The sequence below is a fragment of the Anomaloglossus baeobatrachus genome, chromosome 12 (assembly GCF_048569485.1).
Source record: "Anomaloglossus baeobatrachus isolate aAnoBae1 chromosome 12, aAnoBae1.hap1, whole genome shotgun sequence".
Taxonomy (NCBI): Eukaryota; Metazoa; Chordata; class Amphibia; order Anura; family Aromobatidae; genus Anomaloglossus; species Anomaloglossus baeobatrachus.
Genome location: NC_134364.1, coordinates 8764550 through 8777373, shown reverse-complemented (window position 1 = coordinate 8777373; position 12824 = coordinate 8764550). Strand labels below are relative to the sequence as shown.

Sequence of the window (12824 nt, the reverse complement as noted above, 5' to 3'; positions counted from 1 at the left end):
CTGCTTCCAGTAACAAACACTGCAGAAAAGAGATCAGAGGATCCTGAGCTGCTGCTTCCAGTAACAAACACTGCAGAAAAGAGATCAGAGGATCCTAAGCTGCTGCTTCCAGTAACAAACACTGCAGAAAAGAGATCAGAGGATCCTGAGCTGCTGCTTCCAGTAACAAACACTGCAGAAAAGAGATCAGAGGATCCTGAGCTGCTGCTTCCAGTAACAAACACTGCAGAAAAGAGATCAGCGGATCCTAAGCTGCTGCTTCCAGTAACAAACACTGCAGAAAAAAGATCAGAGGATCCTAAGCTGCTGCTTCCAGTAACAAACACTGCAGAAAAGAGCTCAGAGGATCCTGAGCTGCTGCTTCCAGTAACAAACACTGCAGAAAAGAGATCAGAGGATCCTAAGCTGCTGCGTCCAGTAACAAACACTGCAGAAAAGAGATCAGAGGATCCTAAGCTGCTGCTCCCACTAACAAACACTGCAGAAAAGAGATCAGAGGATCCTAAGCTGCTGCTTCCAGAAACAAACACTGCAGAAGAGAGATCAGAGGATCCTAAGCTGCTGCTTCCAGTAACAAACACTGCAGAAAAGAGATCAGCGGATCCTAAGCTGCTGCTTCCAGTAACAAACACTGCAGAAAAGAGATCAGAGGATCCTAAGCTGCTGCTTCCACTAACAAACACTGCAGAAAAGAGATCAGAGGATCCTAAGCTGCTGCTTCCACTAACAAACACTGCAGAAAAGAGATCAGAGGATCCTAAGCTGCTGCTTCCAGTAACAAACACTGCAGAAAAGAGATCAGAGGATCCTAAGCTGCTGCTTCCACTAACAAACACTGCAGAAAAGAGATCAGAGGATCCTAAGCTGCTGCTTCCAGAAACAAACACTGCAGAAGAGAGATCAGAGGATCCTAAGCTGCTGCTTCCAGTAACAAACACTGCAGAAAAGAGATCAGAGGATCCTAAGCTGCTGCTTCCAGAAACAAACACTGCAGAAAAGAGATCAGAGGATCCTAAGCTGCTGCTTCCAGTAACAAACACTGCAGAAAAGAGATCAGAGGATCCTAAGCTGCTGCTTCCAGAAACAAACACTGCAGAAGAGAGATCAGAGGATCCTAAGCTGCTGCTTCCAGTAACAAACACTGCAGAAAAGAGATCAGAGGATCCTAAGCTGCTGCTTCCAGTAACAAACACTGCAGAAAAGAGATCAGAGGATCCTGAGCTGCTGCTTCCAGTAACAAACACTGCAGAAAAGAGATCCTAAGCTGCTGCTTCCAGTAAATGCACACTCCGCAGACACTCGAGCATTATTCTGAGCAGCAGAGAGCATTGATTGTGGATCTTACCTCATCTAAGCGATGGCGATTTTCCTCTAGATGTTGGTGAAACACGCGCTCTATAACCCTTCCGGAAGAAAAAAAAAAGAGCTGCACTTATTGCATATGTTCAGAATGTTTGAATACACAGTGAGATAACGATATCGCCATATTACCGGTCTGAGAATAGCCCGAGGGTCAGGATGTCTTTGGTCACATCATCTACAAATCTGAGGTAAGTCAATTCTTCTTCTCTGCACATAGAAAGAGGAGTAGAGGGGTCAGTGTGAGGTTGCCCCAGGTTCATACTCTCAATTTCCCTCTCATACAGATTCTTACTGATTCACTCTCTTCTTTTAATTCTGCTCTACAGGTCTTAATTTTTTAACATGCAGATTATGAAAGAAGGCATGTATCGGTGTGAGAGAACAGTGTGAACGGGAGGCATCCATCAGTGTGAACGGGAGGCATCCATCAGTGTGAACGGGAGGCATCCAACAGTGTGAACGGGAGGCATCCAACAGTGTGAACGGGAGGCATCCAACAGTGTGAACGGGAGGCATCCAACAGTGTGAACGGGAGGCATCCAACAGTGTGAACGGGAGGCATCCATCAGTGTGAACGGGAGGCATCCATCAGTGTGAACGGGAGGCATCCATCAGTGTGAACGGGAGGCATCCATCAGTGTGAACGGGAGGCATCCATCAGTGTGAACGGAAGGCATCCATCAGTGTGAACGGAAGGCATCCATCAGTGTGAACGGGAGGCATCCATCAGTGTGAACGGGAGGCATCCATCAGTGTGAACGGGAGGCATCCATCAGTGTGAACGGAGGCATCCATCAGTGTGAACGGAGGCATCCATCAGTGTGAACGGAGGCATCCATCAGTGTGAACGGAGGCATCCATCAGTGTGAACGGGAGGCATCCATCAGTGTGAACGGGAGGCATCCATCAGTGTGAACGGGAGGCATCCATCAGTGTGAACGGGAGGCATCCATCAGTGTGAACGGGAGGCATCCATCAGTGTGAACGGGAGGCATCCATCAGTGTGAACGGGAGGCATCCATCAGTGTGAACGGAGGCATCCATCAGTGTGAACGGAGGCATCCATCAGTGTGAACGGAGGCATCCATCAGTGTGAACGGAGGCATCCATCAGTGTGAACGGAGGCATCCATCAGTGTGAACGGAGGCATCCATCAGTGTGAACGGGAGGCATCCATCAGTGTGAACGGAGTGTGTGAACAGAGGCATCCATCAGTGTGAACGGAGTGTGTGAACGGAGGCATCCATCAGTGTGAACGGAGGCATCCATCAGTGTGAACGGAGGCATCCATCAGTGTGAACGGAGGCATCCATCAGTGTGAACGGAGGCATCCATCAGTGTGAACGGAGGCATCCATCAGTGTGAACGGAGGCATCCATCAGTGTGAACGGAGGCATCCATCAGTGTGAACGGAGGCATCCATCAGTGTGAACGGGAGGCATCCATCAGTGTGAACGGAGTGTGTGAACAGAGGCATCCATCAGTGTGAACGGAGTGTGTGAACGGAGGCATCCATCAGTGTGAACGGAGGCATCCATCAGTGTGAACGGAGGCATCCATCAGTGTGAACGGAGGCATCCATCAGTGTGAACGGAGGCATCCATCAGTGTGAACGGAGGCATCCATCAGTGTGAACGGAGGCATCCATCAGTGTGAACGGGAGGCATCCATCAGTGTGAACGGGAGGCATCCATCAGTGTGAACGGAGAGTGTGAACGGAGGCATCCATCAGTGTGAACGGAGGCATCCATCAGTGTAAACGGAGGCATCCATCAGTGTAAACGGAACGGAGGCATCCATCAGTGTGAACGGAGTGTGTGAACGGAGGCATCCATCAGTGTGAACGGAGGCATCCATCAGTGTGAACGGAGGCATCCATCAGTGTGAACGGAGGCATCCATCAGTGTGAACGGGAGGCATCCATCAGTGTGAACGGGAGGCATCCATCAGTGTGAACGGAGTGTGTGAACGGAGGCATCCATCAGTGTGAACGGAGGCATCCATCAGTGTGAACGGGAAGCATCCATCAGTGTGAACGGAGTGTGTGAACGGAGGCATCCATCAGTGTGAACGGGAGGCATCCATCAGTGTGAACGGGAGGCATCCATCAGTGTGAACGGGAGGCATCCATCAGTGTGAACGGAGTGTGTGAACGGAGGCATCCATCAGTGTGAACGGGAGGCATCCATCAGTGTGAACGGGAGGCATCCATCAGTGTGAACGGAGTGTGTGAACGGAGGCATCCATCAGTGTGAACGGAGTGTGTGAACGGAGGCATCCATCAGTGTGAACGGGAGGCATCCATCAGTGTGAACGGGAGGCATCCATCAGTGTGAACGGGAGGCATCCATCAGTGTGAACGGGAGGCATCCATCAGTGTGAACGGAGGCATCCATCAGTGTGAACGGAGGCATCCATCAGTGTGAACGGAGGCATCCATCAGTGTGAACGGAGGCATCCATCAGTGGGAACGGGAGGCATCCATCAGTGTGAACGGGAGGCATCCATCAGTGTGAACGGGAGGCATCCATCAGTGTGAACGGGAGGCATCCATCAGTGTGAACCGGAGGCATCCATCAGTGTGAACGGGGTGTGTGAAAGGAGGCATCCATCAGTGTGAACGGAGGCATCCATCAGTGTGAACGGAGGCATCCATCAGTGTGAACGGAGTGTGTGAACGGAGTGTGTGAACGGAGGCATCCATCAGTGTGAACGGGAGGCATCCATCAGTGTGAACGGGAGGCATCCATCAGTGTGAACGGGAGGCATCAATCAGTGTGAACGGGAGGCATCAATCAGTGTGAACGGGAGGCATCAATCAGTGTGAACGGGAGGCATCCATCAGTGTGAACGGGAGGCATCCATCAGTGTGAACGGGAGGCATCCATCAGTGTGAACGGGAGGCATCCATCAGTGTGAACGGGAGGCATCCATCAGTGTGAACGGGAGGCATCCATCAGTGTGAACGGGAGGCATCCATCAGTGTGAACGGGAGGCATCCATCAGTGTGAACGGGAGGCATCCATCAGTGTGAACGGGAGGCATCCATCAGTGTGAACGGGAGGCATCCATCAGTGTGAACGGGGGCATCCATCAGTGTGAAAGGAGTGTGTGAACGGAGGCATCCATCAGTGTGAAAGGAGTGTGTGAACGGAGGCATCCATCAGTGTGAAAGGAGTGTGTGAACGGAGGCATCCATCAGTGTGAAAGGAGTGTGTGAACGGAGGCATCCATCAGTGTGAAAGGAGTGTGTGAACGGAGGCATCCATCAGTGTGAAAGGAGTGTGTGAACGGAGGCATCCATCAGTGTGAACGGAGAGTGTGAACGGAGGCATCCATCAGTGTGAACGGAGTGTGTGAACGGAGGCATCCATCAGTGTGAACGGAGGCATCCATCAGTGTGAACGGAGTGTGTGAACGGAGGCATCCATCAGTGTGAACGGAGGCATCCATCAGTGTGAACGGAGGCATCCATCAGTGTGAACGGAGTGTGTGAACGGAGGCATCCATCAGTGTGAACGGAGTGTGTGAACGGAGTGTGTGAACGGAGGCATCCATCAGTGTGAACGGAGGCATCCATCAGTGTGAACGGAGTGTGTGAACGGAGGCATCCATCAGTGTGAACGGAGGCATCCATCAGTGTGAACGGAGGCATCCATCAGTGTGAACGGAGGCATCCATCAGTGTGAACGGAGTGTGTGAACGAAGGCATCCATCAGTGTGAACGGAGGCATCCATCAGTGTGAACGGAGAGTGTGAACGGAGGCATCCATCAGTGTGAACGGAGTGTGTGAACGGAGTGTGTGAACGGAGTGTGTGAACGGGAGGCATCCATCAGTGTGAACGGGAGGCATCCATCAGTGTGAACGGGAGGCATCCATCAGTGTGAACGGGAGGCATCCATCAGTGTGAACGGGAGGCATCCATCAGTGTGAACGGGAGGCATCCATCAGTGTGAACGGGAGGCATCCATCAGTGTGAACGGAGTGTGTGAACGGAGGCATCCATCAGTGTGAACGGAGGCATCCATCAGTGTGAACGGAGTGTGTGAATGGAGGCATCCATCAGTGTGAACGGAGGCATCCATCAGTGTGAAAGGGAGGCATCCATCAGTGTGAAAGGGAGGCATCCATCAGTGTGAAAGGGAGGCATCCATCAGTGTGAAAGGGAGGCATCCATCAGTGTGAAAGGGAGGCATCCATCAGTGTGAACGGGAGGCATCCATCAGTGTGAACGGGAGGCATCCATCAGTGTGAACGGGAGGCATCCATCAGTGTGAACGGGAGGCATCCATCAGTGTGAACGGGAGGCATCCATCAGTGTGAACGGAGGCATCCATCAGTGTGAACGGAGGCATCCATCAGTGTGAACGGAGGCATCCATCAGTGTGAACGGAGGCATCCATCAGTGTGAACGGAGTGTGTGAACGGAGTGTGTGAACGGAGTGTGTGAACGGAGGCATCCATCAGTGTGAACGGAGTGTGTGAACGGAGGCATCCATCAGTGTGAACGGAGGCATCCATCAGTGTGAACGGAGGCATCCATCAGTGTGAACGGGAGGCATCCATCAGTGTGAACGGGAGGCATCCATCAGTGTGAACGGGAGGCATCCATCAGTGTGAACGGGAGGCATCCATCAGTGTGAACGGGAGGCATCCATCAGTGTGAACGGGAGGCATCCATCAGTGTGAACGGAGTGTGTGAACAGAGGCATCCATCAGTGTGAACGGAGTGTGTGAACGGAGTGTGTGAACGGAGTGTGTGAACGGAGGCATCCATCAGTGTGAACGGGAGGCATCCATCAGTGTGAACGGGAGGCATCCATCAGTGTGAACGGGAGGCATCCATCAGTGTGAACGGGAGGCATCCATCAGTGTGAACGGGAGGCATCCATCAGTGTGAACGGGAGGCATCCATCAGTGTGAACGGGAGGCATCCATCAGTGTGAACGGGAGGCATCCATCAGTGTGAACGGAGGCATCCATCAGTGTGAACGGAGTGTGTGAACGGAGGCATCCATCAGTGTGAACGGGAGGCATCCATCAGTGTGAACGGGAGGCATCCATCAGTGTGAACGGGAGGCATCCATCAGTGTGAACGGGAGGCATCCATCAGTGTGAACGGAGGCATCCATCAGTGTGAACGGAGGCATCCATCAGTGTGAACGGAGTGTGTGAACGGGAGGCATCCATCAGTGTGAACGGGAGGCATCCATCAGTGTGAACGGAGAGTGTGAACGGAGGCATCCATCAGTGTGAACGGAGGCATCCATCAGTGTGAACGGAGGCATCCATCAGTGTGAACGGAGTGTGTGAACGGGAGGCATCCATCAGTGTGAACGGGAGGCATCCATCAGTGTGAACGGGAGGCATCCATCAGTGTGAACGGGAGGCATCCATCAGTGTGAACGGAGGCATCCATCAGTGTGAACGGAGAGTGTGAACGGAGGCATCCATCAGTGTGAACGGAGGCATCCATCAGTGTGAACGGAGTGTGTGAACGGAGTGTGTGAACGGAGGCATCCATCAGTGTGAACGGGAGGCATCCATCAGTGTGAACGGGAGGCATCCATCAGTGTGAACGGGAGGCATCCATCAGTGTGAACGGAGTGTGTGAACGGAGGCATCCATCAGTGTGAACGGAGGCATCCATCAGTGTGAACGGAGAGTGTGAACGGAGTGTGTGAACGGAGGCATCCATCAGTGTGAACGGAGGCATCCATCAGTGTGAACGGAGTGTGTGAACGGAGGCATCCATCAGTGTGAACGGAGTGTGTGAACGGAGGCATCCATCAGTGTGAACGGAGGCATCCATCAGTGTGAACGGAGGCATCCATCAGTGTGAACGGAGGCATCCATCAGTGTGAACGGAGGCATCCATCAGTGTGAACGGAGGCATCCATCAGTGTGAACGGAGTGTGTGAACGGAGGCATCCATCAGTGTGAACGGAGGCATCCATCAGTGTGAACGGAGGCATCCATCAGTGTGAACGGAGTGTGTGAACGGAGGCATCCATCAGTGTGAACGGAGTGTGTGAACGGAGGCATCCATCAGTGTGAACGGAGGCATCCATCAGTGTGAACGGAGTGTGTGAACGGAGGCATCCATCAGTGTGAACGGAGTGTGTGAACGGAGGCATCCATCAGTGTGAACGGAGGCATCCATCAGTGTGAACGGAGTGTGTGAACAGAGGCATCCATCAGTGTGAACGGAGTGTGTGAACGGAGTGTGTGAACGGAGTGTGTGAACGGAGTGTGTGAACGGAGGCATCCATCAGTGTGAACGGGAGGCATCCATCAGTGTGAACGGGAGGCATCCATCAGTGTGAACGGGAGGCATCCATCAGTGTGAACGGGAGGCATCCATCAGTGTGAACGGGAGGCATCCATCAGTGTGAACGGGAGGCATCCATCAGTGTGAACGGGAGGCATCCATCAGTGTGAACGGGAGGCATCCATCAGTGTGAACGGGAGGCATCCATCAGTGTGAACGGAGTGTGTGAACGGAGGCATCCATCAGTGTGAACGGGAGGCATCCATCAGTGTGAACGGGAGGCATCCATCAGTGTGAACGGGAGGCATCCATCAGTGTGAACGGGAGGCATCCATCAGTGTGAACGGGAGGCATCCATCAGTGTGAACGGGAGGCATCCATCAGTGTGAACGGGAGGCATCCATCAGTGTGAACGGGAGGCATCCATCAGTGTGAACGGGAGGCATCCATCAGTGTGAACGGAGGCATCCATCAGTGTGAACGGAGAGTGTGAACGGAGGCATCCATCAGTGTGAACGGAGGCATCCATCAGTGTGAACGGAGGCATCCATCAGTGTGAACGGAGGCATCCATCAGTGTGAACGGAGGCATCCATCAGTGTGAACGGAGTGTGTGAACGGAGGCATCCATCAGTGTGAACGGGAGGCATCCATCAGTGTGAACGGGAGGCATCCATCAGTGTGAACGGAGAGTGTGAACGGAGGCATCCATCAGTGTGAACGGAGGCATCCATCAGTGTGAACGGAGTGTGTGAACGGAGTGTGTGAACGGAGGCATCCATCAGTGTGAACGGGAGGCATCCATCAGTGTGAACGGGAGGCATCCATCAGTGTGAACGGAGTGTGTGAACGGAGGCATCCATCAGTGTGAACGGAGGCATCCATCAGTGTGAACGGAGGCATCCATCAGTGTGAACGGAGTGTGTGAACGGAGGCATCCATCAGTGTGAACGGAGTGTGTGAACGGAGGCATCCATCAGTGTGAACGGAGGCATCCATCAGTGTGAACGGAGGCATCCATCAGTGTGAACGGAGTGTGTGAACGGAGGCATCCATCAGTGTGAACGGAGGCATCCATCAGTGTGAACGGAGGCATCCATCAGTGTGAACGGAGTGTGTGAACGGAGGCATCCATCAGTGTGAACGGAGTGTGTGAACGGAGGCATCCATCAGTGTGAACGGAGTGTGTGAACGGAGGCATCCATCAGTGTGAACGGAGGCATCCATCAGTGTGAACGGAGTGTGTGAACGGAGGCATCCATCAGTGTGAACGGAGTGTGTGAACGGAGGCATCCATCAGTGTGAACGGAGGCATCCATCAGTGTGAACGGAGGCATCCATCAGTGTGAACGGAGTGTGTGAACGGAGGCATCCATCAGTGTGAACGGAGGCATCCATCAGTGTGAACGGAGGCATCCATCAGTGTGAACGGAGGCATCCATCAGTGTGAACGGAAGCATCCATCAGTGTGAACGGAGTGTGTGAACAGAGGCATCCATCAGTGTGAACGGAGGCATCCATCAGTGTGAACGGAGGCATCCATCAGTGTGAACGGAGGCATCCATCAGTGTGAACGGAGTGTGTGAACGGAGTGTGTGAACAGAGGCATCCATCAGTGTGAACGGAGTGTGTGAACGGAGGCATCCATCAGTGTGAACGGAGAGTGTGAACGGAGTGTGTGAACGGAGGCATCCATCAGTGTGAACGGAGGCATCCATCAGTGTGAACGGAGTGTGTGAACGGAGTGTGTGAACGGAGGCATCCATCAGTGTGAACGGAGTGTGTGAACGGAGGCATTCATAAGTGTGAACGGAGTGTGTGAACGGAGGCATCCATCAGTGTGAACGGAGGCATCCATCAGTGTGAACGGAGTGTGTGAACGGAGGCATCCATCAGTGTAAACGGAGTGTGTGAACGGAGGCATCCATCAGTGTAAACGGAGTGTGTGAACGGAGGCATCCATCTGTGTGAACGGAGTGTGTGAACGGAGTGTGTGAACGGAGGCATCCATCAGTGTGAACGGAGGCATCCATCAGTGTGAACGGAGGCATCCATCAGTGTGAACGGAGGCATCCATCAGTGTGAACGGAGGCATCCATCAGTGTGAACGGAGGCATCCATCAGTGTGAACGGAGGCATCCATCAGTGTGAACGGAGGCATCCATCAGTGTGAACGGAGTGTGTGAACAGAGGCATCCATCAGTGTGAACGGAGTGTGTGAACGGAGGCATCCATCAGTGTGAACGGAGTGTGTGAACGGAGGCATCCATCAGTGTGAACGGAGTGTGTGAACGGAGGCATCCATCAGTGTGAACGGAGTGTGTGAACGGAGGCATCCATCAGTGTGAACGGAGAGTGTGAACGGAGTGTGTGAACGGAGGCATCCATCAGTGTGAACGGAGGCATCCATCAGTGTGAACGGAGTGTGTGAACGGAGGCATCCATCAGTGTGAACGGAGTGTGTGAACGGAGGCATCCATCAGTGTGAACGGAGTGTGTGAACGGAGGCATTCATAAGTGTGAACGGAGTGTGTGAACGGAGGCATCCATCAGTGTGAACGGAGGCATCCATCAGTGTGAACGGAGTGTGTGAACGGAGGCATCCATCAGTGTAAACGGAGTGTGTGAACGGAGGCATCCATCAGTGTAAACGGAGTGTGTGAACGGAGGCATCCATCTGTGTGAACGGAGTGTGTGAACGGAGGCATCCATCTGTGTGAACGGAGTCATCCATCAGTGTGAACGGAGGCATCCATCAGTGTGAACGGAGGCATCCATCAGTGTGAACGGAGTGTGTGAACGGAGGCATCCATCAGTGTGAACGGAGTGTGTGAACGGAGGCATCCATCAGTGTGAACGGAAGCATCCATCAGTGTGAACGGAGGCATCCATCAGTGTGAACGGAGGCATCCATCAGTGTGAACGGAGTGTGTGAACGGAGGCATCCATCAGTGTGAACGGAGTGTGTGAACGGAGGCATCCATCAGTGTGAACGGAGAGTGTGAACGGAGTGTGTGAACGGAGGCATCCATCAGTGTGAACGGAGGCATCCATCAGTGTGAACGGAGTGTGTGAACGGAGGCATCCATCAGTGTGAACGGAGTGTGTGAACGGAGGCATCCATCAGTGTGAACGGAGTGTGTGAACGGAGGCATTCATAAGTGTGAACGGAGTGTGTGAACGGGAGGCATCCATCAGTGTGAACGGAGGCATCCATCAGTGTGAACGGAGTGTGTGAACGGAGGCATCCATCAGTGTAAACGGAGTGTGTGAACGGAGGCATCCATCAGTGTAAACGGAGTGTGTGAACGGAGGCATCCATCTGTGTGAACGGAGTGTGTGAACGGAGGCATCCATCAGTGTGAACGGAGGCATCCATCAGTGTGAACGGAAGCATCCATCAGTGTGAACGGAGGCATCCATCAGTGTGAACGGAGGCATCCATCAGTGTGAACGGAGTGTGTGAACGGAGGCATCCATCAGTGTGAACGGAGTGTGTGAACGGAGGCATCCATCAGTGTGAACGGAGGCATCCATCAGTGTGAACGGAGTGTGTGAACGGAGGCATCCATCAGTGTGAACGGAGTGTGTGAACGGAGGCATCCATCAGTGTGAACGGAGGCATCCATCAGTGTGAACGGAGGCATCCATCAGTGTGAACGGAGTGTGTGAACGGAGGCATCCATCAGTGTGAACGGAGTGTGTGAACGGAGGCATCCATCAGTGTGAACGGAGGCATCCATCAGTGTGAACGGAGGCATCCATCAGTGTGAACGGAGGCATCCATCAGTGTGAACGGAGGCATCCATCAGTGTGAACGGAGGCATCCATCAGTGTGAACGGAAGCATCCATCAGTGTGAACGGAAGCATCCATCAGTGTGAACGGAAGCATCCATCAGTGTGAACGGAAGCATCCATCAGTGTGAACGGAAGCATCCATCAGTGTGAACGGAGTGTGTGAACGGAGTGTGTGAACGGAGGCATCCATCAGTGTGAACGGAGGCATCCATCAGTGTGAACGGAGGCATCCATCAGTGTGAACGGAGTGTGTGAATGGAAGCATCCATCAGTGTGAACGGAGGCATCCATCAGTGTGAACGGAGGCATCCATCAGTGTGAACGGAGTGTGTGAACGGAGGCATCCATCAGTGTGAACGGAGGCATCCATCAGTGTGAACGGAGGCATCCATCAGTGTGAACGGAGGCATCCATCAGTGTGAACGAGAGAATGGGGAAAACTAACATCTTGAAGATCAGTCTGTTACCTGTAAGTTTCCACTATTAAGAACAACACAATACTCATTATATATAATTACACGGCTGGACTAGTTCTGTTTTGCAAGAACAAATAATTCAAAATTCAAACAGCGAAACAGATATCAAAGAAATGTATACAGACCAAAATAAACAATCAATTATAACATTTGTATAGAATTATTTAGCCAGTAACTGTAATTATAACAAGTCCAGTCATGGAGTTTTCCAAAAAATATTAATAATTTTTATTTAAATAAACAGAACAATTCCCTACCTTCTAAGAGAGATACCAAACAGGGGATATCATCAATGAACATAATCCCTCCTGAGAGAATCTGGAGACTCCGCACAGGGGGAGATTTGTTATAAAATGCGTAATAACAGCAGGAAACATTTTTTCAAGCATTAAAGCTAAAGTGACATGGGGTCTTAAAAATCCATGAAGGGGGTCTCTGTGCCTCACAAATGCCGCCACAAGGGGGCAGCCATCAGCTCCTCCACAAGGCACTCATTTCAGATACTTTGGCGGAAAGAATTTTGTTAAAGTTTGCTTCTTTGTTAAAGTTTGCTCTTCTTCAGGCTTGGTCTCCAGCCATGTATATGTATGAGCGGCCGCTCTGAAGGAATTTGGCTTCCTGGACACGTATGAAAACATTAAGCATGAAGTGGGCATTGGAGAATAATCGAACAACCATTAAAAATTTAGCGGACATTGTTTTATTAATAAAAGTCATGCTGTTGTGGCAAACATTTGGTAGTGTTCAAACAGACGGCGTTTACTAAATAACATTTAAGCTGCTTAATAATTCTGCACATCCTTAAAAAAATAAATTGTGCAATGAGGGGCTACAGCCGCAGATCCCACTAAGACATGTAATATTTGGTAGATCTGGAAAAAATACGATACAGTGAAGTGTCTAAAAATTATGCAT

General features: G+C 51.8%; 1 protein-coding gene across 1 annotated transcript in view; it reads right to left on the bottom strand.

Moving 5' to 3' along the window:
• SPATA7 (spermatogenesis associated 7) overlaps positions 1-12824 on the bottom strand; it is a 65399-nt gene that overhangs the window by 1999 nt on the left and 50576 nt on the right. Inside the window, exons 11-12 of the mRNA XM_075331061.1 lie at positions 1492-1569; positions 1346-1403 (exon numbers count right to left, since the gene is read on the bottom strand). Of these exons, the coding sequence (XP_075187176.1) occupies positions 1346-1403; positions 1492-1569 (136 nt within the window). The remainder of the gene's footprint in view (positions 1-1345; positions 1404-1491; positions 1570-12824) is intronic.